Source organism: Vipera ursinii, assembly GCF_947247035.1.
Source record: "Vipera ursinii genome assembly, chromosome: 17".
In the NCBI taxonomy this organism is placed as follows: Eukaryota; Metazoa; Chordata; class Lepidosauria; order Squamata; family Viperidae; genus Vipera; species Vipera ursinii.
In genome coordinates this window covers 296217-320147 of record NC_139530.1, presented here as the reverse complement: position 1 = coordinate 320147, position 23931 = coordinate 296217, and the positions used below count along the sequence as shown (strand labels likewise).

At 53.1% G+C, this 23931-nt stretch overlaps 3 protein-coding genes across 4 annotated transcripts; 2 read left to right on the top strand and 1 right to left on the bottom strand.

Moving 5' to 3' along the window:
• Positions 1–100: 100 nt before the first annotated feature.
• CDA (cytidine deaminase) lies at positions 101–14740 on the top strand. Of its 2 annotated transcripts, XM_083375508.1 has the most exons (7): positions 101–265; positions 2609–2698; positions 8452–8621; positions 12876–13049; positions 13338–13449; positions 14090–14147; positions 14309–14740. In XM_083375508.1, the coding sequence occupies exons 2-7, from the start codon at positions 2640–2642 to the stop codon at positions 14417–14419; spliced, it is 684 nt and encodes a 227-aa protein (XP_083231634.1). In that variant the 5' UTR covers positions 101–265; positions 2609–2639; the 3' UTR covers positions 14420–14740. The 2 variants fall into 2 exon arrangements, with proteins under 2 accessions (XP_083231634.1, XP_083231635.1); XM_083375509.1 differs by lacking the exons at positions 101–265; positions 2609–2698; positions 8452–8621 and adding an exon at positions 10047–11355.
• FAM43B (family with sequence similarity 43 member B) lies at positions 2900–4396 on the bottom strand (the record flags this gene model as incomplete). Its single annotated transcript, XM_083375590.1, has 1 exon — positions 2900–4396. The coding sequence occupies one exon, from the start codon at positions 4394–4396 to the stop codon at positions 3287–3289; it is 1110 nt and encodes a 369-aa protein (XP_083231716.1). The 3' UTR covers positions 2900–3286.
• Positions 14413–23867, top strand: LOC310647909 (arylacetamide deacetylase-like 4). Its single transcript, XM_083375489.1, has 5 exons — positions 14413–14547; positions 20390–20713; positions 21467–21683; positions 22166–22229; positions 22389–23867. Exons 2-5 carry the CDS (start codon positions 20459–20461, stop codon positions 23167–23169), a joined length of 1317 nt encoding a protein of 438 aa, XP_083231615.1. The 5' UTR covers positions 14413–14547; positions 20390–20458; the 3' UTR covers positions 23170–23867.
• Positions 23868–23931: the final 64 nt, after the last annotated feature.

The following is a 23931-nucleotide window of genomic DNA, read 5'->3' as shown; positions in this document are numbered from 1 at the left end:
AGCGCCGCGTCTCCACGGCAACGGCAGCCGCCAGCCGACTTCCGGCCTTGACCGGAACAAGACGCGAAGGAGAGAGCGGGGCCCACCTCACCATAGAGGACGACAGGGCTCTTCGCGTCGCTCTGGCCCTTGCCCTGAGGGAACTTGGAGGGCAGAGAAGAGGAGAGAGGCCATGTTGCTCTACGAGACGAAGGGAGGAGAACGTGGCGGTGGAAGTTCCCCCCGGAAGCCCCCCCCCCCGATCGCTTCCCAACAGCCCTGCTGGGTAGGCCAGGCCGGGGGAGTGTGGGGCGGGGGCTTTCATTAACTATAACTAAACTAATAACTATATAGCTGCCTCCAGAAGCGGTGAATTGCTCCAACACTGGAAATTTTTAAGAAGAGACTGGGCAGCCATTTGTCTGAAATGGTATAGGGGTTTCCTGCCTGAGCAGGGGGTTGGACTAGATGACCTCCAAGGTCCCTTCCAACTCTGTTGTTGCTTATATATAATTTATATATCTAATTTTTCATATCATCTCTATACCTGTGTCTATATCTATCCATCTATCTCTATCTCCATCCATTCACCTATCCATCTATCTATCTATCTATCTTATCTATCTATCGGCATCTATCTATCTCACCTTTATTATTACTTGTAAATAATTTGAGGTGGCGAACATAAGCTAATCCTCCTCCTTCCTCCTCCATAACTCTGCGAGGTTCTTGTGGGAAATGTAACCCCCACCCCACCCCTCCTTTGCCCTTCCTGAAACATCTAAAGCCACCAAGCTCAGAGTGCACCAAGGACCCCTTGTTGCCATCCTGGCTTCTCTGCATCTGGAAACTGCAGCACCCGAGAGAGGTTTGTGGTGACCCCCAGCCAATAAATGAGTGTCTTGTTTTAGTCGAAGCTTTACCAGCTGGGTTAGCCGAGCTGATTATGACAGTCCCAACTGCATTGGGATCTTTCGCAGAGATCTGCAGCGATCCAACCAATGCAGAACCAAGAACTGTTCCAGAATCCACTGGCAACATGGCATTTTTCTTTTTTTCATGTACATCACATGGGTGGGGGGAAAGATAAATTCATCCCCAGAAGACAAAACAATTGCACAATGCCAGGAAGCACTTTAGCGCAATAGTAGCATCAAGATTGGCTCTTTCATCAACATTTTGCCAGGGTGCCAGGAGGTATTTGGCAACACAGGGAGAAAAAAAAATGGAACAAAGAATATTAAAACTTGCAAAAGTGTTGAAGTTAATCCCAAAAGAGAAGATGGGAACAATGGAGTTTCTTGAGCCACTGACAGGAAGATTTCTATCCTCCCCCTAAAAAACTGTTTCAGGAATAAAAGCAAAGAGCTTAAGTTTTTTTGGTTTTTTTTAAAAATCAGTTTGTCTAAAATCTTTGCATTTCAAAGTCGGGGGGGGGAACAGTCAGTGGGGGGATGATGAAAAGGAAGGGATGCAAAAATCTGATTTTTCACAGAAGGCTGCAGGAACACTGCAGCACCAATGAACCCACTGGTCCGATTTTAAAAAAATTAAAATCACAGTAAGATGGTTGCCATGGCCACCCTCTCCCCCCCCCCCCCGTCCACCTGCTTCATCTGTCAGATTTTTCTAGAAATGAATTGCCATGGCAGTGGAGACAAGATCTAAAAATAATGCCACCCTTTCATCTACAAAAGCATCTCTCCCTCCCTCCCTCCCCGTCTCCCCCCCCACCCCCCCACCCCGTCTCATTTTACATAACAGCAGAATTAACAAAAGGACGGTATCTGAGTAGGCGAGGGGAAGCAGCATCTTGCTGGCATTGACAGGAAATGTTTCCACACAGCATAAGAGTTGAAAGGGACCTTGGAGATTTTCTAGTCCAACCCCCTATCTATGCATCTAACCATTATTTGGGGGTACTTTGATTTGTTTCTGCTCTGCCAAATTGTCACAGGTTAAACCAGACAATAAAGCAGTCTCTAAGCTTTTGGACCACCGACTCGGGTTCTTTTCCCGAGTTTTAATCACCCTGCGCAAGCCTGTGTTCTAATTCTACACTTAAGGCTAAGATTCTTGACTCTTGAAACTGGGATCTCTGTGAAATTAAACAAGAGACCCATTTAAATGTGCAATGCGAGTTTAGACATTCTCCTATTTAAAAGAAATTCAGGATGTGCAATTTTGCCAAATGGGACCATCCCCTTGGGCTCTTCTGGGTTTCTGAGGACTTCTGCTACATCACTCCGCTGCTAACCTATTTGTTTTTTTAAATTTTACTTATTAGATTTTTTAAATCCCACTTTTATTATTTTTTTATAAACTCATCACTTTCAAAATTCAGGGTTTAAACCAAGCTGTTTTTCTCCCCCAATTTCTTTTCTTTATAGTTTGATGCTGTATAGCAGGGGTCTCCAAACCTGGAAACTTGAAAACATGTGGAACTCAACTCCCAGAATTCCCCAGCCAGAATGGGTGACAAGAATTCTGGGAGTTGAAGTCTTCAGGTTACCAACTTTGGAGACCCTTGCTAAATAGGTACCAATATTCTCCTAGGATTAACAAAAACTAAAGCTGACATCTCAGGGTATCAGATTTTGGTATTAAACTTCTCTTTTGTTAAAAACAGGTCACAAGATTCTGTCTGTCCGTGCTAGCAGATGTGCAACAGGGCAGCAGCACACTGGAGACGAGTTGTGGAGAAGGTCAGAAACCCAAGGTACTGAAAACTGAGGTTGTTTATATACTGTCATCATAAGCAGGAAAACAATATGGAAAATTTGTTTCTGTTTTTAATGGGGACTTAAAAAAGACTTGAGGAAAAATTGCCAATTGCATAACCAGCTGTGGAAATTATAGATACCAAAGATATTTTATTTAAAGGCATTTCTCCCTCTCCCCCCCCCCAAATTTTTGCAGTTCAGCAAGTACAAACACCATCTTCTCTCCCTCCCCAAAGCCACCAAACATGTAAAAACTGAACCCCCCCAGCAATGTACCAAGAGTCCCATCCTGCTGAGCACCAGCTCACAGGGGCTTCTTTCTGCCAACCTCCAAAATCCACAGAAGAGGACGCAAAGCTTTTGCTTGTTTCTCCCCAAGCCGAAAAAGGGAAAAAAGGGCTGCGATTAATGTGGCACCAGACGAAGGAGCTCAGTTGACGAGGGTGGTCCGATGGTTCGGTTGCGTGTCAGACTCTGGATTTGTTCCAGGAGGGAACAACATGGAAGGGACGTTGTGTTCCCCACACCCACTTGTCTCTCCTGCCCAAATCTCCAGGAATTAGAAAATTATGGCTGCGGCGCTCCTAGCGGGACAGGCAAGGGGGCTCCCGGCTAGACGTCCAGGAGGTCGTGTGCCCCACGGGCAGCACACCCTGCAAGCTGCAGAACTGGAATTCTCGCACCAAAGTCTGCATCTCCGGCCGCTCCGGACACCTGGTCATCTTGGCCCCTGGAAGGGCAGCGCCGGGGTGGCCCCTGGGTGCTCTGTGGTCAGCCCAGAGGGCCGGGCCTGCCGAGCCAAGGGCGCAAAAGACGGTGTGGGTGGCCAGCCAGTCGAGGGGGGCACCGGTGGCCGTGCCCAAAGCCGCCGGCCGCTCTCTGCTCCTGCCTTCACCCTCCTCCTCCTCCTCCTCCTCCTGGATGGAGCTGAGCCGGGGGGCGTTGCGGCCGCGGTCCGGCGGCGGCCGGTAGGGGCACTTGGCGTTGAGCAGCCTGCGCAGGGGCGCCAGCGGGACGACGGCCTCCCCGAGCAGCTGCCGCCGGAGCCGGCGCGCGTCGCTCCGCCGCTGCAGCCGCTTGAACTCGTCGAAGGCGGCAGCCGAGGTCCGGAGGAGCAGCCGGGCCGCCGCCTGCGCCTTCTCGGCCCGCGAGAGCAGCACCGCGTGGCAGCGCAGCGCCACCGCCTTGTTCTTCACCTGGTGCCGGTAGACCCAGGCCAGCACGCGCGGGTGGCGCCGGTCGGCCCCGCAGTGGGTGATGCGGCGCAACTGGTAGGCTTGCCCGGCCCGGGGGCGGCCTTCCTCGGCGGCGGCGGCCGGGCGCAGGAGCAGCCCCTGCGGGCCCAGGCCGAGCCGCACGCGGCCGCCGCGCCGGCCGGCCTGGCTGCGCGCCCAGAGCTTCTCCACCGCCGCCTCGGCGCAGCCCTCGCCCTTGGCCTGCAGCGTGGCCGCGTGGCCCAGATAGCGGGCGCGGAAGGTGGGCTCCTCGGCGTTCAGCCGGGCCGTCCGGCGCCGGCGGCGGAAGAGCCCGCCCAGCGCCCCCGCCGGCCACAGCTCCGGGCAGGGCCCCAGCAGGCCGGCCAGCAGCGAGGCGCAGCTCAGCCGCGGCGCCCAGCCCTTCCCCGGCCGCTTGCGCTCCTCGCGCCCCGCCGGCGCCCACTTGCTCCGCCGCCAGGGCAGCAGCGCCGCCGCCATCGGGACCGCCGCGCCCGCCCAGCAGCGCCCGCGGAAGGAGGAGAGGCGGCGAGGCACGGAGCCGCCGCCGCCGCCTGTGCTCCGCCTCCCGGCCCGGCCCCGGCGCGCGCCCGCCCGCTTCCCGGGAGCCGAGGCGACGCGAGAGCCCGAAGAGCGAGGGCGGCCGGCGTCGGGTGGGAACGAAAGGGGGGTTACGGGCGGGGGCACGTTAAGGAAGTTGCGAGAATACCGAGATATTTTCTTAAACGCGCCCTCCCGGAGAGGATTTACAGCAGAGATTTCAAATCTCTTTGAATCCAGAAGCCACCTCTGGCGGTGGATCTCGCGGGGTTCTCGGTCCCCCAGGGGTGGGGGCTGCCCAAGGCTTTAGTTGCCCACAAGTGGGGGCCGAGGGGGTCGCCCGCCTGGCCAGCCTACTTAAGGGGCGGTTACCAGCGGCAGGAAGGTGCTGAACGGACAGCTCCCCGCGGGGGTCCTGGAGCGCCCTTCTGCCCCGCTTGGGGGACTGCCAGGCCAGAGCCGGCTCCTTCCGGACGGCATTCCAGATGTTTGGGAGGTGCAGGCTCCTTATGCCCGATTCCCAGCTGTGTCGCTGGGTCTGTACTCCGCGCCACCCGCAAGGGGAATATTGATCTCGTTGCATCCGCCGGACAGTTTAGATTTCGGAAATGTGTGTCGATCCAGCCAGTTGTGGTGTATTTAGTAAGCCATTGCTGAACAAATGATGTCTCGGTGTGACGTTTTAATCAGCCCTCGCTTGTGTCCGTGCGTACATCCAACCTGGGGGCCCCCACCGCACCCTTTGCGCGGCAGGAGGATTCGGGCCTTGCTGTCCGCCTCCCTTGTCGCAGATCAGCTGGGCTTGGTATCCTAGCAACCCAGCCCTCCAGGCTGCAATGACCTAGTGGGTTTTCGTCGCATCACATCCCCTGGCAATCGGGGAGGTTGATTCTGTTAAAAGGAGGACAGCGAATTCCTTGACTTTGTGGGTCCCTTGTGTGTTCTTTCGCAGTCACAGACCCCGGGAGTCACACAGTCCACCTCTCTGCCGGAACCGATTGTCAAAATAAAGAACATTTTCTAGTCTGGTTCATTGTTTGCATCCTAAATAAAAAGGAAATTTAGGAAAACTGAGGGAAGCGAAGAAGGAATGAAGGGAAAGGAGGGAGGGTGGGGAGGAAGCTGAAGCTGAAGCTCACCGCAAGTTGTTCAGCTCATACACACAAACACACCCGATGCAAAGGGGCTTCAGTCAGCCTAGGCGCATACCCCCACCCCAAAAGCACCCCTTATTTCTGGAAAATTGTCTTGTAGATCCACTTCTGGAAGTTGGCTACGGCTGTGTAGACACCGGGATACCCGGGGCTGGCGCAGCTGTGTCCCCAGGAAACAATGCCGAACACCCGCCCGTCACACACCAGGGGCCCCCCGGAGTCACCCTGGGGGGGAGAGAGAGAGAGAGAGAGAGAGAGAGAAGCTTGGCAACAACCCACAGATTTCCCAAGGAAGCCTTTTTATTTTTCTCCCCTTTGTTTGCCCAAGTCCCCCTCCTCCTCCCCCCCCTGCAAAAAGGGCTAAGGGCTAACAGTCCTCGGACAGCCGAGGCACTTTGTGGAGCCAGATTGGCAGGCACCAAACCGAAACCTCCTCTACCTGGCAGGCGTCTTTTCCTCCCCGGCCAAATCCGGCGCAAATCATGTTCTTGGTGATGTAACCGGCGTACGAAGTGGAGCTGTTGCACTTGCAGGTGGAGACGAGGGGCAGGTGGACGCTGCGGAGGGTGTCCGAGGTCCTGCCCCCGATGGGCGTGGTGTAGCCCCAGCCAGAGACCTGGCAGAAGCGGCCGGCCCGAACCTTCGTCCCTTGCCGAGGGACCGGCACGATGGAGACGAACGGGCTGTAGGCCACCGGGCGGCTCAGCTGGCGGGCGAGAACACAGAGAACCCGAGCGGGTGTTGTGGTGCAAGGAAGCACCCCCGTTTGCTCCCCCAAGGGGCCGCACCAGCTTTGGGGACACTGCAGGGGTCAGAAAGTGGCCTGCCGGGCTGAGCCCACCTCCTCCTTCCAAGAATTCACCAGTGAAGCGTCGGCTCTCTCCCTGCCCTCCCCCCCTCCCCGATCGGTCTCTGAGCCCCAAACCCCAAGAGGCTGGGGTCACCTTAATCAACATGATGTCCGCATTTTTCGACGAGGCGCTGTAGTCCGGATGGAGAACCATGCGGGCCGGCCGGAAGATCTGCTCGGTGCCCTCAAAAGTGGACAGGGAATATTCCCCGGCCACGATGAGCATCTGGTCCATTCTGCAGGAGAGGAAATAGGCATTGGACGGTGGGAGGTTTCCGCTGTGGGGCCAGAGGAGGTCGGGGGCTGATGGGAAGGGAGGAGGTAACCATGCAGGCGAGAGGGGTCTTTTTATATTTAATAAGGAACGTGGCTTTGTGAGTTGGTCTGCTGTTTGTCTAGATGGCATTTCTCAATCTTTGCAACTTTAAGATGGGTGGACTTCATGCTGGTAGTCCTCAATTTACAACAGTTTGTTTAATGACCGTTCAAAGTTATAGTGGCAGTGAAAAAAATGACTTATATCTGTTTTTTCACACTTAGGACCATTGCAGGTCATGTGACTGTCTTGTGGCCAGAATTCAGACACTCGGCAATTGGTTCATACTTTCGACGGTCGCAGCCTCCTGGAGCCATGCGATCCCCTTTTGCGACCTTCTGACCAGAAAAGTCAGTGTGGGAAGCTGGATCCACGTAATGACTGTGCTACTAACTTAACAACTGCAAAGGTCCACTTACCAAATGTCTCACTTAGCCACAGAAATGTTGGGTTGGACTGTGGTTGTAAGTCCAGGACACTTCCTTACCTCGTCTTGCAGTGGGCAGCGGTCAAGACCCAGCTGCGGCTGACCAGTGCCCCCCCGCAGAAGTGGAAGCCCGTCTTCCTCTTCAGAGACACCAGATACCTGGAGGAGTGGGGGGCCATCACGTAGCCCCCAACGATGCGAGGGGCGTCCGTCTCTTGGTCTGCGGGGAGGGGGGGAGGTCAGCAGTCCCTATTGGCCTCTCTAAGGTGATGGGCAGATGCTGCAGGCCCCATAATGCCCAGCTAGCAGAATCACAAGCCCTCCCTGGTCCCTGAGCCCACCTCCCCAATTAACCCCCTTCCTGCAATGTGGATTATTTCCTCCCACCCACCCTCCAGTCCCTTTCTGATGCTTCCAGTGCTCTAATTCACTCCACCTTCTTTTTTCCAGAAAAAATGGTTTTTTATCTTCTCTGAAGGAAGGTTTTTGGAGGCCACGTTTACATGTCTTTCTGTGCTGGGCATTTTATTGTGGAAATCTTCCTGCTGAGATTTATGCTGCCGTAGCCTTTTAAGGTTAAAATGGAACGTGCTTTTATTTCTGGCGGTTCTCCGACCCTTTCAAAAAGGATGCTGTGATCTGACACAGGAGTCAAGCTGACCCCAGTGACAAATTTGTAAATGAGTTGCATTTATACAACTCAGCTGACTGAGTTGAATCCATGGGGTCCACACAGTAGGGATATTGAAGGAAGGAACCCTCTCTCTCTCTCTCTCTCTCTCTCTCTCTCTCTCTCTCTCTCTCTCTCTCTCTCTCACACACACACACACACACACACACACCACACACAAACAAACCACCTTTTTTTCTTGCTCAGGAGATACACACCCATTCATTTATTCTTTCAGAGCTGTTCTCCCCCACTGTTTCTAGCCATTTTTACAATTTTGCCACCTAAAAATGCCCTTTAATTGCCAGCTATCTTCCTGCACTTTCTTCTCACAAACAATTAAGCAATTGTCTGCCTCTGCCAGGATGTTGCTTTGATTATTAGTTTCCTCCTGGCCTTTCCTAGTGGGGAAGGGGAAGGAGGGCGCCACTCCAAAGCTTCTTTTCCTGGGTGGTGGGAGGTTGAAAATGAAATGAAGAGTGAAGGAAAATGGCCTTTTTCTTAATTTAGATGGGCAGACAGGCAATATTTTGAGGAATGAGGAAACGTTTCCTTTTTTTTTGCCATTCACGACACAGGCCGGTCAGCTCTTGCGGCTCAAGACTCGAAGAGGCTGGCAGATTCATACCTGGCCATTCCTGTCCGCCTCCATCCCCGGCTGAAGGGGATCCCGTGTGGGGGGCCCCAAAAAAATCCTGTTCCGCTGCCCCAGTTTCTGAGCCAGTCCATGGAGCTGCGGTAAGAAAAGGTAGGTCTGAAGCCCTGGGCTCTTATAGGCTGACGGACCGAGCTGCCCATTTCTCTCGTTCCTTCAGTCTGCCCTGCCTTCCATTCTGAAGGAGCGAGAAGCATCCAAAAGGAAATTCAGAATGAAAACTTGCAAATTTTTATTTTTCTGAATCTCCCCGTGTTACTAAAGCATTGCAAGAAAGTAGAAAGCCACGTTCCTAACCCGTGACTTTTAAAAGATTGTTACTGTGCAATGTTTTTCAAAGCGTACTCTTCATTGTCCTTTGAAAAGGCTTTATTAGGACTATAAATACAGAGAGATAATAATCTCAGTAAAGACCGCTGGGATTAGCCATTGAATCTATCTTGATTTAAGAATATGGGGAAGATGGATCACAATCAATTTTTTCCCCCTGGCTGTAGTTACCCAACAGTAGTGAAATTCCAAATGTTTAAGGGAGAAAAAAAGGCAGGGTAGAGGTGAGAAAGACGGACTAATCACCCAGTGATAACACCTCATTTGTAAAACAGACCTTATGAGCTATAGTAAAACAAAAGAAAAAAATTCCTAAGCCCATAGTTTCCCAAATTTGGGGGCCCTTCTGCAGGATCAAAACGAGCACCCCAAAAGGCAAAAAGGCTTTGTGATGTGTGACTAGTGGTCTCGCAAAGGGGGAGCAAGACACACAAATGTCTGCCCCCTCCAGAGCTTGTCTTAGTTTCTGCCTTTGGAAGAGAATTGGAAGTGGATAGTTCCGGAAACAGGGAAGCAATATCTGGGGCAGTATCTGGGCCTCCGAGGGCAGGAGCCCCCTTCTGAGTGAGGGTCAGGGTTGATGGGGGTCTAGAGGCTCCCCTCTTCATCTTCCTCTCATCCCGTCTCTAAGGATTATGGGAACTTCCTCCCACCCCCCGGGATTTAAAAGGAGGGAGCCCCTGGTACACAAAAAGGATGTGCCCTTCCCCCACCCCACCCCACCCCAGGCACAAATCTGGCATCAGAGTGGATGCAGATTAGACAGACTTGGCCAAATGTCCCTGTTCAGATGGGTCTGCAATGCCTCTGCCGAGAATCGGGCGCCAGGCGCATGGAAGCCCGTCTGGGACAAATCACTCACCGGCCAAGGAAGAGAACAGGAGGAGCAAAAGCTGAAGTCCTGGACTGTGAGGTCTCATCCCACTTTACCAGTGAAAGCATCTGTGGATGCCCCAAATCTGTCCCTTTCTTCTCCGTCCCGGCTCTTCTTTCCGTTGCCATAGCGATCCCCATCCCCAGGAGCACCATCAATGGTCCACTGTCCCGGAGGTCCTTCAGGGCACCGGCCTGGCAGCCTTCTTCTCAGCTTCCTTCTGGGCCCTGCCCTCCATTCAGGCCCAAGCTCAGGTGTCTCGGCAGACGTGGGCGCTCGGTGGCATCCTGGAGGCCCCGGCATCCCTGCTTGGCACGGAGAACAGAGCACCTGCGCCGGGCAGCAGAACCAACGGTGCACAGCCTGAAAAGGGATGGGGCCCCGCCCTCCGTAAAGATCAGACGTGGCTGCTCATCACTCCTGCAGGTGGAAGTCGGGCTGCTTCAGTTCCCGATTCCAAGTTTTCCTGGGTTCGGGAAAGAACAGAAATGTACAAAAATATGATGTCGGCAAAAAAAGGGAATGGCTAAGGCTGTCCCGCCATCGTTTCCAAGCGAGATTCTCGATGGGTTAAAAGAGATTGCTTAAGCGTGGGAGAGCGGGTGTGCAGTCCTCATTTTACAACCGAGAGGCACAATTTGGGGCCAGATCTGGCTCTTGAGTAGCGTGCCGAGGACCCCTCTGCCCAAAACCCGAGCGGGATCAGGGCCAGCGCCAGCTTCGACTGACCTGACGATCTCTCTGGTCACAATGCAGCTGAGACTGAGACCTGAGAGCCCTCCAGGGCCCAGGCTTCACTTCTCACTCGGAGCCTCTTCTTCGTGACGGCAACATTTAAAACCAGTCCAGGAGGGCTGTCTCCAGCAGCAGCTTCTAGCCAGTTTATAACTCGTTGATCAGTGCGCTATGCTCCGAGTTTTAGCGGTAGAGCATCCAGGCGCTTAAAAATGAGGCAGTTTCTGAACCTCCTTAATTTGAACTCCCAGAATCCCCCGGCCGTTTAGAGAAGTCACGTTGGGAAGAAGGGTGGGTGGGGCGGATGAGACCGGAGAAAGGGATGCCAGCCCTTCAACGCAGGGTTTGGGTGGTTAGGAGGAGGAAAGGGCAGGCCTGCCCATCCCTCCATGCCAGGCAGGATTGGGCATCCAGAAAACCACGCTAGGACTCTGGAGTTTGGAGGTTGTGGGTGCTCCATCGCTGAGGGTCTTCGAGAAGAGACCGGACAACCTTTTGTCCTGAACGCTCCCTGTCTCCTGCTCGAACAGTGGGGGATGCTGCGACGGTGGTGAGGGCAAGGATTGCGACGTGGAGTCGCACGAAGCCCCTGCAAGGTGGGGCGGTTCCTGTTGCTCCGGGCGTCCGTCGCTGTGGGGCAAGCAGGGAGGGGAAGGAAGGAAGGAAGTCCCAGCCTCCTTGCTGAGAAATGATGACAGACGGAGGACGGAGGCAGAGAGTCGACTGCCGGGCCAGTTGCACCCTCTTCCGAGAAGGGGGAGGGGATCTGGGCCGGCCTCGGTGGCCACAGGGCAGCGGAGAGCCCGGCACCGTCTCGAGGGGGCCCGGGGCAGCCGGGTCCTGCAAGGGAGGAAAAAGGGCCCCTCGGATCTCAGCCTGGGAAAACAGGTGTGTGTTGTGTATACAACTGAAACTTTAAGGTGGGCACAGAAGTCAATCTAAAGATTAAGCTGGATGTTTTCAGCCGACTGCCACTCGCTTCGTTGTTCTTTCCTTCCGTCTGAATTCAAGGAAAGAAAGGGGGCTGAGATTCTCAGGTGTGACAGCTGGGGATATCTCACCATACTAGTCCTCCTTAAGGTCTGTGCCTGGGCCATTAGCCTCTCCCAGCGGGGAGAATCGAAATTAAACAAATGGCGGAGACTTTAGGTTCTGGATGAAAGCAAAGACGAGAAGCGGAGCGGGAGAAGGAGAGGTCAGCTTGACCAAATTAAATTTTCATTTGTTTTCACCAAGCTCCTCTCCCACAGCCTCTGTGCTGGGCTTTCCCCCCCCCCTCTTTCACTTTCTGCCAAGTTTTGCAGAAAAAGGTTGCCTTGCGGGAAAGAAAAGGCACCGTGCAGGGGCGGTTAAACAGTCACTTGTTCCAATTCTGGAACCCGTTGAACAGTAACTAGGAGAGCCAGCGCGGCTTTGCCCTTCGGCCTGACTCGGGCAAGGCCCACGCAGAGTGGGGCCTCTCCAGGAGGCCTCAGCCAGGCAAACTGGGACTCTGCCCGCCCCAGCTCGCCCTGCGTAAATCCAGGAAAAAGCTGGGCGGAGAGGGGGAGAGGGATACAGGAGGACTTCCTCAAGCCAAGGCAGCCGCCTGCATAGTTTTCTCCAGGGCAGCAGCCCTCTTCAGGTGAGGATGAGTGTCCAGCCAATAGTGAGTAAGAATACCTGATTTAGAAAAATGCATTCCTAGCCGTGCGTGTCGGGGAGAGAGAGAAAGGAGGGTCACTTCCCCCTTTGGCCCTCCAGCGATTGCTAGGTTGCAAAACCATTTTTATATTTCTTAACCAAGGGAACTGCTAACCGCAAAGCAAAACCGCTTTCCACCAGAATCACCAAAGCAGGGCCGGGTTTGGTCTTCTCCTGCCTTTCCTCTCCAGCCTCCCCGGAAGTAGCCTGGAGATCGGGGCAGGCCGGCTGCCCTCTCTGGCCCCCGTTGGTCTGAGCGGCTGGGAAAGGGCAGAGACCGCCCCTCCTCCCCCGCTTGCCTCCCTCTTTGCGGAGAGTCCCTAGAGAGATTTCCCCGGCTCTCCTTGGCACAGCCGCCGGTCTCTTGCTACGGCTGAGTTGGCAAAGCAGCTGCCAGGCTTCTTGAGGCAGGGAGAGCCACCCCACCCTGCTTTTATCCTCCAGCAGCCAGAATTGAGGCTGGGGGCAGAGAAGGGCCAGGAGGCTGAGGGGGCAGTGAGAGGGCAGCCGGGGACGGTGCCCACCCACCGCCTTGTCCAGGCTAAGGAGAGGCGAGTTTCTTCCCAGCGAGGGCGGGCACAGGGAGAGGCCAGCCTCCTTCCAGAAAGGTCCTCGATCAAAGCTTGAAACTTTTTGGGTGGCAAAACAGGAAAGAGGGCGCTGCCGGAGGGAGAGAAACACTCACTCTCTCCTTTCCTTCCCCTGGTGCCGCCGGGATTAAGCAGAGCTCCTGGCCATGGCGCACGAGCAGCTGGGCGGCCCCAAGGCCGGGCTTGAGCCAGAGGTGGTCCAGCGTCTTTTGGGTGCCTGTCAAGATGCCAAGAGGTTTGCCTACTGTCCCTACAGCAGGTACCCCGTGGGAGCGGCCCTCCTGACCGCAGAGGGGAAGATCTTCACAGGTGAGGAAGCCGGGAGCAGTGCCTCTCGGCCCACCTGGCCCAGACAAGCGGGGTGGGTGGGAGCAAAACGATGGCCCCTTCTAGGCAGCCGAGCTGAACCCCCAAGCCCCCCGTGTTCACCATCGTTGGCCCCAGACCGCAAAGGCTGGGTGGGCCAGCCGAGATGCATGAGGAACTCTGCCAAGGGGGCTTCAGGGAAGATTTCTCGGACACCGGCAAGGGATCCTGGGAGACGTGGTTTAGCTACATCTTGTTTTAACGCCTCTGATATTCTTGTTGCCCCGCCAGGTTGCAATGTTGAAAACGCCTCCTTTCCGCTGGGCGTCTGTGCCGAGCGAACGGCCGTCCAGAAGGCCGTGTCTGAAGGTCACACAAAATTTCAAGCCATGGCCATCAGCTGGTAGGTGGCCATCAGGCCCACGGTGGGTGGGGTCTCTGCCAGGAAGGCTTTCAGTGGGCATAAGCAGGAGATGTTTTTAGCTGGGCGGTTTACAGTTTGAAGCGGAATATCACGATGCAGAAGGCTGAACGTGCTCATTGGTAGACGATTGTGGATATCTGGCTAGACCTGCCTTTCAGGAAGAAAAAAAAAGGTTACTATCTTGAGCAGTAAAACCACACAGAAGCCGGTCTCTTTGTGTGCCAAACACAGCTTGCACCCTCCTTGCAATTCAGGGAGCAAAAATAGCACCCATCTTGTAGATTTAAAAAGCCACAATGTAGTCGATTTCTCTTGGGAATCAATTGGAGCAGAAAGCCCCTTTTGTGGACTGAGCAGGGCTAGTGCGGGGGGGGGGGGAGTGGCCCCCTCAGGGCATCTCTTGGAGTTTGGGGAGGGGGCTTAGAGGATCCTGCAAGCCCCAATCATATGGCTTGCCGCAGATTGAGTGCATTTCCCAAGCCAAAAACCGTAATAGTTCAGCGAAGAAGAGAAACGCCAAGACGAGCCCAGCCTGGTGTAATATTGGATGTAGGGTTAGGGTTCTGGGATCCAGCGAGAGAGTTTTATCTTTCCCTTTCCTTTTTTTTTTCTTAAACAGCGACAGCCGAGAGTCCTACGCCGTCCCGTGCGGAGCTTGCAGACAAGTCCTCCGAGAGGTGAGAGGCTTTACCCGCCTGCCTTCCGAAAGGCCCCAAGCAGCCGCCTCACTAACTGAACAGCAAGTGGGGCAAAGCTGGCTCAAAAACTATCTGGCTTAGCAATGGGAATTTGGGGGTGAGATGTGGTCGTAAGTCAAGAACGGGTTTTGCTTCCCTAGTTCGGTCAGCAGTGGGAGATCTACTTGACCAGGATGGACGGAAGATACATCAAGAAGAGCCTGGAGGAGCTTCTGCCTTTCTCTTTTGGTCCAGAACATCTGACGATCTAGGCGGGAAGAGCCAGCCCCGGAGCGGCTTCACGGTTTCTCCCCAGCCCACCCCCCCGCCCCCACCTGACATCTCTCCAGTTTAGAAAGCCGGCACACCTTCGCCTTCCTTCCGAGCCTGCCCTCAAAAGGTAGGCGGTTGCAAAATTCGGATCTTTGCATTCCCAGGGGCCGCTGCCCGTGCGATCGGGATTGTTGGCCTCGTTTCAAAGGTCTCCAGAACTTTGGACTGGGCCTCCGAGAGGCCAGGGGCGATTCTGGGCTCTTGGCCCTTGACCTGCAGCCCCGCCTTGCGCCAAGATAAACAGCTCTCTTTTTTGAGTCCTTTGCCTCCGTATTCTTTGCCTCGCCCTCCAGAGGGTTCCCCCAGCCCCTCCCTCTGAGGAAAGCCCTCTGCCCAATTTTGGTACCTCGCTTTTCAGGGGGTGCCTTCAAATTAGCCTAGGTCCGTGGCTGGGACGGCGAGAAGAGTTGATCAGTGGAACGGCTTCCCTCCAGAAGTTATGGCTGCTCCGTCACTGGAAGCTTATGATAAAAGACTGGACAGCCTTTTGTCCGGGATGGTAGAGGGTCTCCTGCTTGGGTTGGACTAGATGTTAGGGTTAGGTCACCGTGATCTCACAGAGCAAAATGGACATCGCCAACAAACCCAGAGTGCCTGGGTGTGGTTAGGAGGGCACTGACTTTTCTAGGCTGCCCTATCTATGTTTCCTGGTAAAATACATGGGGAAATCCCATTGGAGGAAAATTCCACTTATGGCAGCGATGGCGACCCTTTTAGAGACCGAGTGCCCAAACTGCAATCCAAAACACACTTGCATATTGTCGTGTTCCAGGTGGGCGTGGCCCATTGGGTGGGCGTGGCTCCGGTGCTAACGGTGGGACTGAAAAGTTCAATCCATGAATTCGCACTCGGATGTGCTGGATTGTCGGCTTTTCTTTCTCAATTTTGCCCTGAGAAGCTCGTGATCCGAGCCGCAACCAGCCTCCAGGTCTTGTTTTCACTGACTGTAAGGAGCCGCTGCATCTTTGTCTGCAAAGTAGATAATCCATCTGATTTTGGTATTGACCCTCTGGGGATGTCCATGTGTAGAGTCACCTCCTTGGTTGTCGGGAAAGGGTTGTTGCTGCCAGCGTCCCCTTGACAAAACTCTGTTGGCCTTCGCCCTGCTTCCTTTTGTTCTCCAAGGGCAAATTGGCCTGTTATTCCAGTTGCCTCTTGACTTCCCAATCACCATTCCCCTATGATGAAAAGGACCTCCCCCTCCCTCCCCCTCCCTTGGATTCGAACCGAGATCACCTTGTTGCTTTTGAGGTTATCAGAAGACACAGCGCATTCATTTACTTTTGTGCCAGCTACACAACACGTTTTACAACCTGCCTGAGGGATGAAGCTGCACAATCCAAGGTGATGCCAAAGAAAGCTGGAAAACCGCACCAGAGACTCACGGCTGCCCCGCTGAGGATTTCACAATCCATCGGTTGCGGCAGGCAGAAAGAAATAGTGCCAAACCCACAAGCCCTTTGAGTCCTGAAGGGCTTTCGCCGTAGTGGCCGCCTCACAAGGTCAACGAGATCAAGATGCGGAAAACTATACCGGGAGTTTCCAGAATGGTCCTTAGCGCTCCTGTGATACACGCACAGGATCTTGGAAGATGGCCAGTGATCCCCTCTAGTGCAGTGGACACCGTCCCGGGGAGGCTTGGTTGGGTTTCACCCTGACCCTTTCTTCTTTTTCAAAACATCTTCTCTGAAACCATCCAGAAGCCCCCTCCCCTCCTCCCCCTTTCTCAGCATCAGGACGACGTCACAGCTACACCCAGTTGCAAAACTTATCACGCCTGGGACAGTAAGGACGAGATTAAGAGTACGGAACAATTTTACCTGGCCTTTTGACTTTGGGGTGACTTTTGACACCCGTGGCTGCCAGGTGCTCACCTGCTGAGCAAACGCATCTCTCCATTGCCTCGAGGGAAGGTCCCTCTCCACACAGCCCCTCACCTCGGGCCCTACCTGCCTCCCACGCCTTTCCCAGAAAACCCTCTGCCCTTCCGGCCAGGGAGCAGAGGCACAGCAGATTAAATTACCCTGGCAAAATTAGGTCAGAAGGAGGCTTACCGGTAAATATTTCATTACAGAGATAAAGGAGGTGATTGCAAGTGAAAGACGATAAGGGCAGGATGTGAATCCTGCAGGCTTTAACTCAGCACCTGATCTTTCAGGCAGCAATAAACAGCCGGGCGGATCCACGTGCCTAGGCCGGACTGGGGCAACGTGGCAGGAGGGCGCAGAACACAGGCGCAATGCTCAGTTCAGATCAAACCCTAAGGAGATACACAACAGTCCTCAGCTCACAGCCATTCATTTAACACGGTTGATTTGGAGTCGTGACAGCCTTGGAAAAAGTGACTTACAACCTGTACTCTCACATCCGTCACACTGCCCCCACAGATACGAGATCACCAGCTGGCAGGGAGGCCTAAAAGTGGCAATCGCACGGCCGTGGAGCATCCAGGCCCCATCTGAGAGCACCTGGCCAGGGGGCGCTGGGACGGCTAGAATCTCAGGGATCAGTCATAAGTACCACCTGTTTGGCATCATCCTAACCTCAAATGGCCACTGAATGGGTGTTGTTAAGTGAGGACTGCCTGTACAGTTTTTGGGGACACGGATAGTGTCATTCACATGGGTTTCCTTCAACCCTCAAAGTTTGAAACTATGATTCAGCAAAGCCCAGAAAATATTGTGAGTGTTGGCCTTTCCTCACCGGGCATCTCAGAGGGACCATCTTGCCCCCCAACATCCATGTGACTTTGACCTTTCCCCCCTCCCCAAAATGGAAGGGCCTCTGTCTCACTCAGATCAAGACGTGGAAAAGCCTCTGAGGACCTGGTGGAAGAGACAGAGAACTGAGCACTTTCGCGATGTGGCCGGCACGCAGGGTGGTGCTGACGCAGAGAATTAAGGGAGGGGAACAAAATTACTAATTCCCTCCTGCTTTTATTAAGACACCCCCTATTTAGACCAAAGTTACGGAGGTAGAGGCATTGCTTTTCATTCCGCCCCCCCCCTCTTTTTCCTCCCCTGCTGTTGAGCGGCTTCACTGGAGGGTTTGCCCGGCGGACGGGGCCCCTCCACCCCTGCAAACTGCCGGCAAACATTCATCCCGCAAGGGAGGCAGCCAGTCGCCCCTAGACAGGAGAGCCCTCTGGTGGATAGAGGAGGCATTGCATGCTGCTGGAGGAAGCCGGAACGGACCATTAAAAAGCCTGAGGTGCCTCTTCCACCAGACCTAGGGGCTGGGGCGCTGATTCCTCTGGCGTGGCAAAGTTCTCTGGGGACCGACTGGAGAAGGATGTGCGGTGCCACGAACGTGTTGCTTTCAACCAATTGATATGCTTGTTTTGGCACTCGCTCCAAGTTAGTAGATGCCAAGGCAACACTCCGCTTAGTCCACGTTAGAAAGACGGGAGGAATCAAGGCCTGGATCGGACAACTGGCTTAAGGAACACCAGCACAAATATGGCCCCCGTCCAGAGCCACGTTCTTGGCAACGGTCATTTCCAATGGGCTTTCCTTGGAAATGCCTTTGAAACACGGATGATGTTCCCTAGTTGGGTACTGAAACGTCTGCAAGGTAATAGCCAGTCTCAGAGAGCACATTACATTTCATGGATATGACAAGGCTCGGGAGAAACAAACACACCACTGGCCTTATCAATCTACTCTTACATACCCGCTTTACTGGAACATAATATTATCATAATCAAGATTGTTTGATCTGCTAATGACATCCGATTGCTCATTGCTTCCGAATCTTGCCAACAAGGCCGCCTGTGTGTGATCTTGCCAAGGGATGACAAAATGGGAACCAAGCATTGAGCTCTGTTGTCTTCTACAAGGGGTAGGACTTTTGTTCCAGTCTGGAGCCATGCAGGGGTTATACCTGCACACCTGTCCCTGGACTGGGGGCACTTTGCATCGCTTGTGGGGAGGGATGTTCATAGCTCATGGCCAAGAAATTCTCCAGTTGAGGACCACAATCATAAGACTGTTTTCAACATAGCACAATTGCAACAGCAAGACTCGATAGGAAAGGAGCGAGATGACACATCCGTCATTTTTAAAATCTACAGAACATTGGGGATTCAACCCTCATAGTAACCAGGTGGGATTTCAGTGCCCTGCTGGTGGCAGGAGAACTGAGAAGACATTGGTCCAAAGGGAAGCTTGTAAGATCCCTGCACAAAGGGGTCTACCTGGACACCTGGCCCTCTTTCCAGCTAGTTGTTTTTGTTGGCTGCGAAGTCGTGTCCGACTCATCGCAACCCCATGGACAACGTTCCTCCAGGCCTTCCTGTCCTGTACCATCTTCTGGAGTCCATTTAAGCTCACGCCTCCTGCTTCAGTGACTCCATCCAGCCACCTCATTCTCTGTCGTCCCCTTCTTCTATTGCCCTCAATCTTTCCCAGCATTAGGCTTTTCTCCAGTGAGTCCTTCCTTCTCATTAGGTGGCGAAAGTATTTGATTTTTAGCTTCAGGATCTGGCCTTCTAAAGAGCAGTCAGGATTGATCTCCTCTAGGACTGACCGGTTTGATCGCCTTGCAGTCCAAGCGACTCGCAGGAGTCTTCTCCAGCACCAGAGTTCAAAGGCTTCAATTCTTTGGTGCTCAGCTTTTGTTATGGTCCAGCTTTCACTGCCATACATTGCAACTGGGAAGACCATTGCCTTGACAATACACATTTTTGTTGACAGGGTGATGCCTCTACTTTTTAGTGTGCTGTGTAGATTTCCCATGGCTTTCCTCCCCAGGAGCAAGCATCTTTTAATTTATTTATTTAGTTATATTTATATACCGCCCTATTCCCTGAGGACTCAGGGCGGTTTACAGGGGATTAAAAATCCAAAATACAAAAATTAAAAACCCAATTAAAAAAATATTAAATTAACCCTGTAGTCAGTTAAAAAACCCCAAATTAAAATTTCCTCCTCAGTCTGGGCCCGAGAGCTCGAAGAGCCAGGTCTTCAGGCCCCGGCGGAATGATCGGAGGTCGGGGGCAGTCCTCAGCTCCACCGGCAGCTGGTTCCAGAGGGCAGGCGCTCCCACCGAGAAGGCCCTATCCCTGGGTGTCACCTGCCGGCAATCTCTCACCGGCGGAACCCTGAGCAGACCCTCCCTGTGGGAGCGCACTGGGCGAAGGGCGTTTGATGCCGGCAGCAGGTGTTCCCTCAAATAACCCGGACCCAGGCCATTTCTTGCCTGCAGTCCCCGTCTGCGGTGATCTTGGAGCCCAGGAAAATAAAATCTGTCACTACCTCCATTTCTTCCCCATCTATTGGCCAGGAATTGAGAGGGCCGGATGCCACAATCTTGGTTTTCTTAATGTTAAGTTTCAACCCAAGTTTTGCACTCTCCTTCTTCACCCGCAACAAGAGGCTCTTTAGTTCTTCTTCGCTTTCTGCCATTAGAGTGGTATCATCTGCATATCTTAGGTTGTTGATATTTCTTCTGGCAATCTTAATTCCAACTTTTGATTCATCTAGCCCTGCCTTTCTCATGATGTGCTCTGCATATAAGTTAAATAGGCAGGGCGACAGTATACAGCCTTGCCGGACTCCTTTCCCAATTTTGAACCAATCAGTGGTTCCGTGTCCAGTTCTCACTGTTGCTTCTTGGCCCACATATAGGTTTCTCAAGAGACAAATAAGATGGTCTGGTATGCCCATCTCTTTAAGAACTTGCCACAGTTTGTTGTGATCCACACAATCAAAGGCTTTAGCATAGTCAATGAAGCAGAAGTAGATGTTTTTCTGGAACTCTCTAGCTTTCTCCATGATCCAGCATATGTTGGCAATTTGATCTCTTCTTTCCGGCTGCATTTCCTAATTGGACAGCCTGTCATAGAAAACAAGGATGGACCCAGTGCTGCCTCCCATCACATCTTCCTCTCTGCCTTGTCCTTCCTGTAGGTGTTTCCATAATGGGCGGGGAAGAGAAGATCAGCATCCTCTTATCAATCCTGGACCATCTATTTCTCCATGGATCAGCTATTCAGCTCCTCTCAGCCGCCACGGACAGCTTGGCAGAGGAGGAGAAGAACCTGCCCCAGGCGAGGTGCAATGGTGTCCTACGGGAAGCGCCTGGCCTGCCTTCTTGTTGGAGGCACCCTCTACCCAGCCGTCTTTCTTCTGTCGGCCCTTATCCAATGCAGAGGAACTGTGTTTCCTCCTGGGATCGATCAACCCCTGAAGGCCCGCTTCTGTCAGACGATGCTCATCACAGGGTTAATTTTGGTAAGGTTTTCCTTCGTTCCTTTTTTCATGAACTGAGACAGAAGAATTGTATTGATTTATCGATTTCTTTAAAAATTAGAATTGGTCCAAATTCATGGACACCTCCATCAGTGGAAGAGAAATGGATTCTTGGCTTCTTGGGGATGGAAGCTGTGAAGCTGACTGGTTCACCGTCTGTCCGGATTTGGAGACCTGAAGGAACAGGGTTTCCCCTCTGTAAAAGGCAGTATTCCCCCACCTGAAGCCCTCCAGCTGGGTTAGGTGTCACCTCCCATCAACCCTAGTAAGCTCCCTTCAATATGACAGGGGACTCTCTCATCATCATTGGCATCCTTCGGTCTGGAGAGACTCTGGAAAGAGGTCCTAAAGCAGCATCTGGTGTGGCTAAAAAGGCCAATTCGAGAGTGGTGGTCCCTCCCAGACTGAGTAAGCTCCCTTCAATATGACAGAGGGACCTCTGGCTTATGGATATTACTCCAATTTGTAAAGTTTAATGCCCTGCCAGAGCCTTGACCTGCTACAGCCTAACTCACTGTAATTTTGGCGCTTCAGGTATGTGTTGAAGGGAGAACAACAGTATCACAGCACTTGAAATGCAAACTCTGCCTCTCATCCACGTACAAAAGGCAAAGAGTGCGGGTGGGCACACCGTGATGCCCGTTGTTTCATTCTGAAGGACCGTGCTCACTCTGGGCCGAAGATTAAGGTAATCTCCCAAAATTAAATTCTCCTCTTCTGTGCTTTGGCCAACAGGGAATTGTTTTAGAGGAGCTGGGTTTGTGCAGCGCCCTTGATTTCTTACGGTCTTGGACTAACGGAGTACCTCCGTGCAGGGATCCCTCCCTTCTCATTCAGAACCAGAAATTTGATGGGGTGCCAGTGAGGATCTATTCGTCCAGAAGAGCGCCAACTGCGAGAAGAAAAGCTGTGCTTTACTTCCATGGAGGGGCAGGCGTTCTCGGAAGTGTCGGTAAGGCCACAGAGGCGTATTTGGAGAGCTAAGCCAAGAAGGTTAGGCAATCTCAGGTCAATATCAGCTGGAACCCTAAAAATGTCTAAGGTAATGGAGAAACCCTTTCTGGACGGTTGGCTACCAAAACGGAACCCTGAGATGCTCATGAAGTCACCTGGCGTTCCACTCAATGACTCTCCCTCTTTGTTTTCCTCTCTGTGTCTCTGTCTCTGTTTCTCTCTCTCTCTCTCTCTCTCTCTCTCTCTCTCACACACACACACACACACACACACAAACACAGAAAAAACTGAGGAAGAATCTGACCTCTGAACAAGTATCCCAGAAGCAAATAGGAGAGCTGAGCAGTGACCAAGGGCAACCTGGTGCGAGGGGTGACGGCTTGCCTTCAGCAAACCTCCCTCCGAGGCTTCAGGCAGGGAAAGAAAATGGCTTGCAGAAATGAGTTCTCAGCCAGCACAACTCTCTGCTGCTCATTTCAGATGCCTACGAAAGAGTCCTGCGCCACGTGGCCAAAGAGGGCGATGCGATCGTGGTGGCGGTTGGGTGAGTGTTGCCCTCCGTGCCTCTCTAACCTGCAGCACTGGGGCGGGGGGGGGGGGGGAGGGCGATTGTCCAAAGTTATGGTCCTTTTCAAAAGAGAGCAAGGATTGAATTCATCAATGTACCAGGAATCCATAATAAGCCATTTTCTGCCCCTTTTAGGTATGGACTCGGGCCAGAGAATCCTTATCCAAACCAGTATTCTGAGTGTCTGACGGCTGCTGTCTACCTCATGAAACATTCAGAAAATTATGGTGTGGACAGTTCTCGTATTATCATTTCTGGAGACAGTTCTGGGGCTAATTTTGCCACACGCATTTGCCAGTTACTGGTGGACCGCAGAGACCTTCCCAAGGTCCACGCCCAAGTGCTGATCTATCCAGGTCTTCAGGCCTTGGACCTCTCTTTGCCATCCTATCAGCAGAACTGCAGAAGTCCACTCTTGTGGAAAAAACTGGTCGCCTACTTTTGCTGCCGCTACCTCAACAAGTCAACTTCCTTTGTAAATGAAATTATGAAGAGCAGCTACGTCCCCAAGGCCACGCGACTGAAGTACCAGAAGTGGCTGAATGCCAACAACATCCCCGAACAGTTCAAAGTCAGGGGCTATAGAGAACAAGACCACGCTTTGTCTAATTTCAACCCTCAGCTCCACGAAGAAATGAAAGTGATGCTCTCCGAGACCTTTTCCCCCTTGTTGGCCGAGGATGCCGTCGTCTGCAAGCTCCCTCAGACCTTCCTTTTGACCTGCGAGTTTGACGTCCTTCGAGACGATGGGCTGCTCTACATGAAGCGGCTGATGGACAACGGTGTGCCGGTAACCTGGAGCCACGTAGAGAACGGCATGCATGGCGTAATGGTCCTTTTTGGCTACGGCATCCTGTCCTTTCCTTCAGCAAAAAGGATGGTCCGTGATGTCACCGATTTTATCAGACGCTTGTAGGGCTAAAATGAAACCAAGAGAGGGACCTCATCTTTTCACCTTATTCCTGAAATGCAGAGAATTAGGAGTCCCAGACTTGGGCTCCCCTTTGGAAAAACTGCTTGAGTGCTGGTCGGTGAACCCTGAACCCGCCTCCCCTCCCCCGGAATGCAGCTCTGAAGATCAGAGAGGCTCAGAAGAGCTCCTGAAAAAGATGGTCATCAGCTGCCCCGAGGCCCAGTCCCCCAACGGCAAAAAATGCATCTTCAATTCAGTCAGAAAATTCCCTTCCTCGGGAGCTGGGGCGTGTGTGTCTTCGGACAGAGAGGATGTGCGGAAGGCTCCCCTCCAAAGAGACCCGCCTCTCACCTCCAGTCCCGCCCTTGCTGGAGTTGGAAATACCCCTTTTCCTCCCATTTATGCCGGTGCTCGTTGGGTGAACTCCCTCGGGTCAGGGTTTACTGAGGCCCACTCCCTTCTTTGCATCAACAAAACGTAAGAGGAGAGGAAGGTCAGTAGAGCCTTGCAAATGTTAGATTATGACGCCTTTTGCTTTCCACGCTTGCTGCAAGGAGCCCTAGTGGGAGTGGAAGCCAAGAGGCCGAAAGAAGCACTGCAGCCCGGGGCCAGCTCGTTCTGACTCAAATTCTTGAAACCTTAAAAGCTTGTCTTTCTGGAAAGCCCGCTCTGGTTTAATAAAAGTCTTGCCTTATTTTGCATCCTTCTGCCCTCTTCTCTTCTCGTGCTTCTCCTTCAAGGTGGCTGGAAAACCACCTGACAGAG

Coding starts and splice junctions, on each gene's coding strand:
- CDA (XM_083375508.1), top strand. CDS start 2,640: ATGTGCAACAGGGCAGCAGCACACTGGAGACGAGTTGTGGAGAAGGTC. Junction 2,699..8,451: donor GAGAAGGTCAGAAACCCAAG/GTACTGAAAACT, acceptor TTCACGACACAG/GCCGGTCAGCTCTTGCGGCT. Junction 8,622..12,875: donor TGGAGCTGCGGTAAGAAAAG/GTAGGTCTGAAG, acceptor GGGATTAAGCAG/AGCTCCTGGCCATGGCGCAC.
- LOC310647909 (XM_083375489.1), top strand. CDS start 20,459: ATGGATCAGCTATTCAGCTCCTCTCAGCCGCCACGGACAGCTTGGCAG. Junction 21,684..22,165: donor AGGCGTTCTCGGAAGTGTCG/GTAAGGCCACAG, acceptor TGCTCATTTCAG/ATGCCTACGAAAGAGTCCTG. Junction 22,230..22,388: donor GCGATCGTGGTGGCGGTTGG/GTGAGTGTTGCC, acceptor TGCCCCTTTTAG/GTATGGACTCGGGCCAGAGA.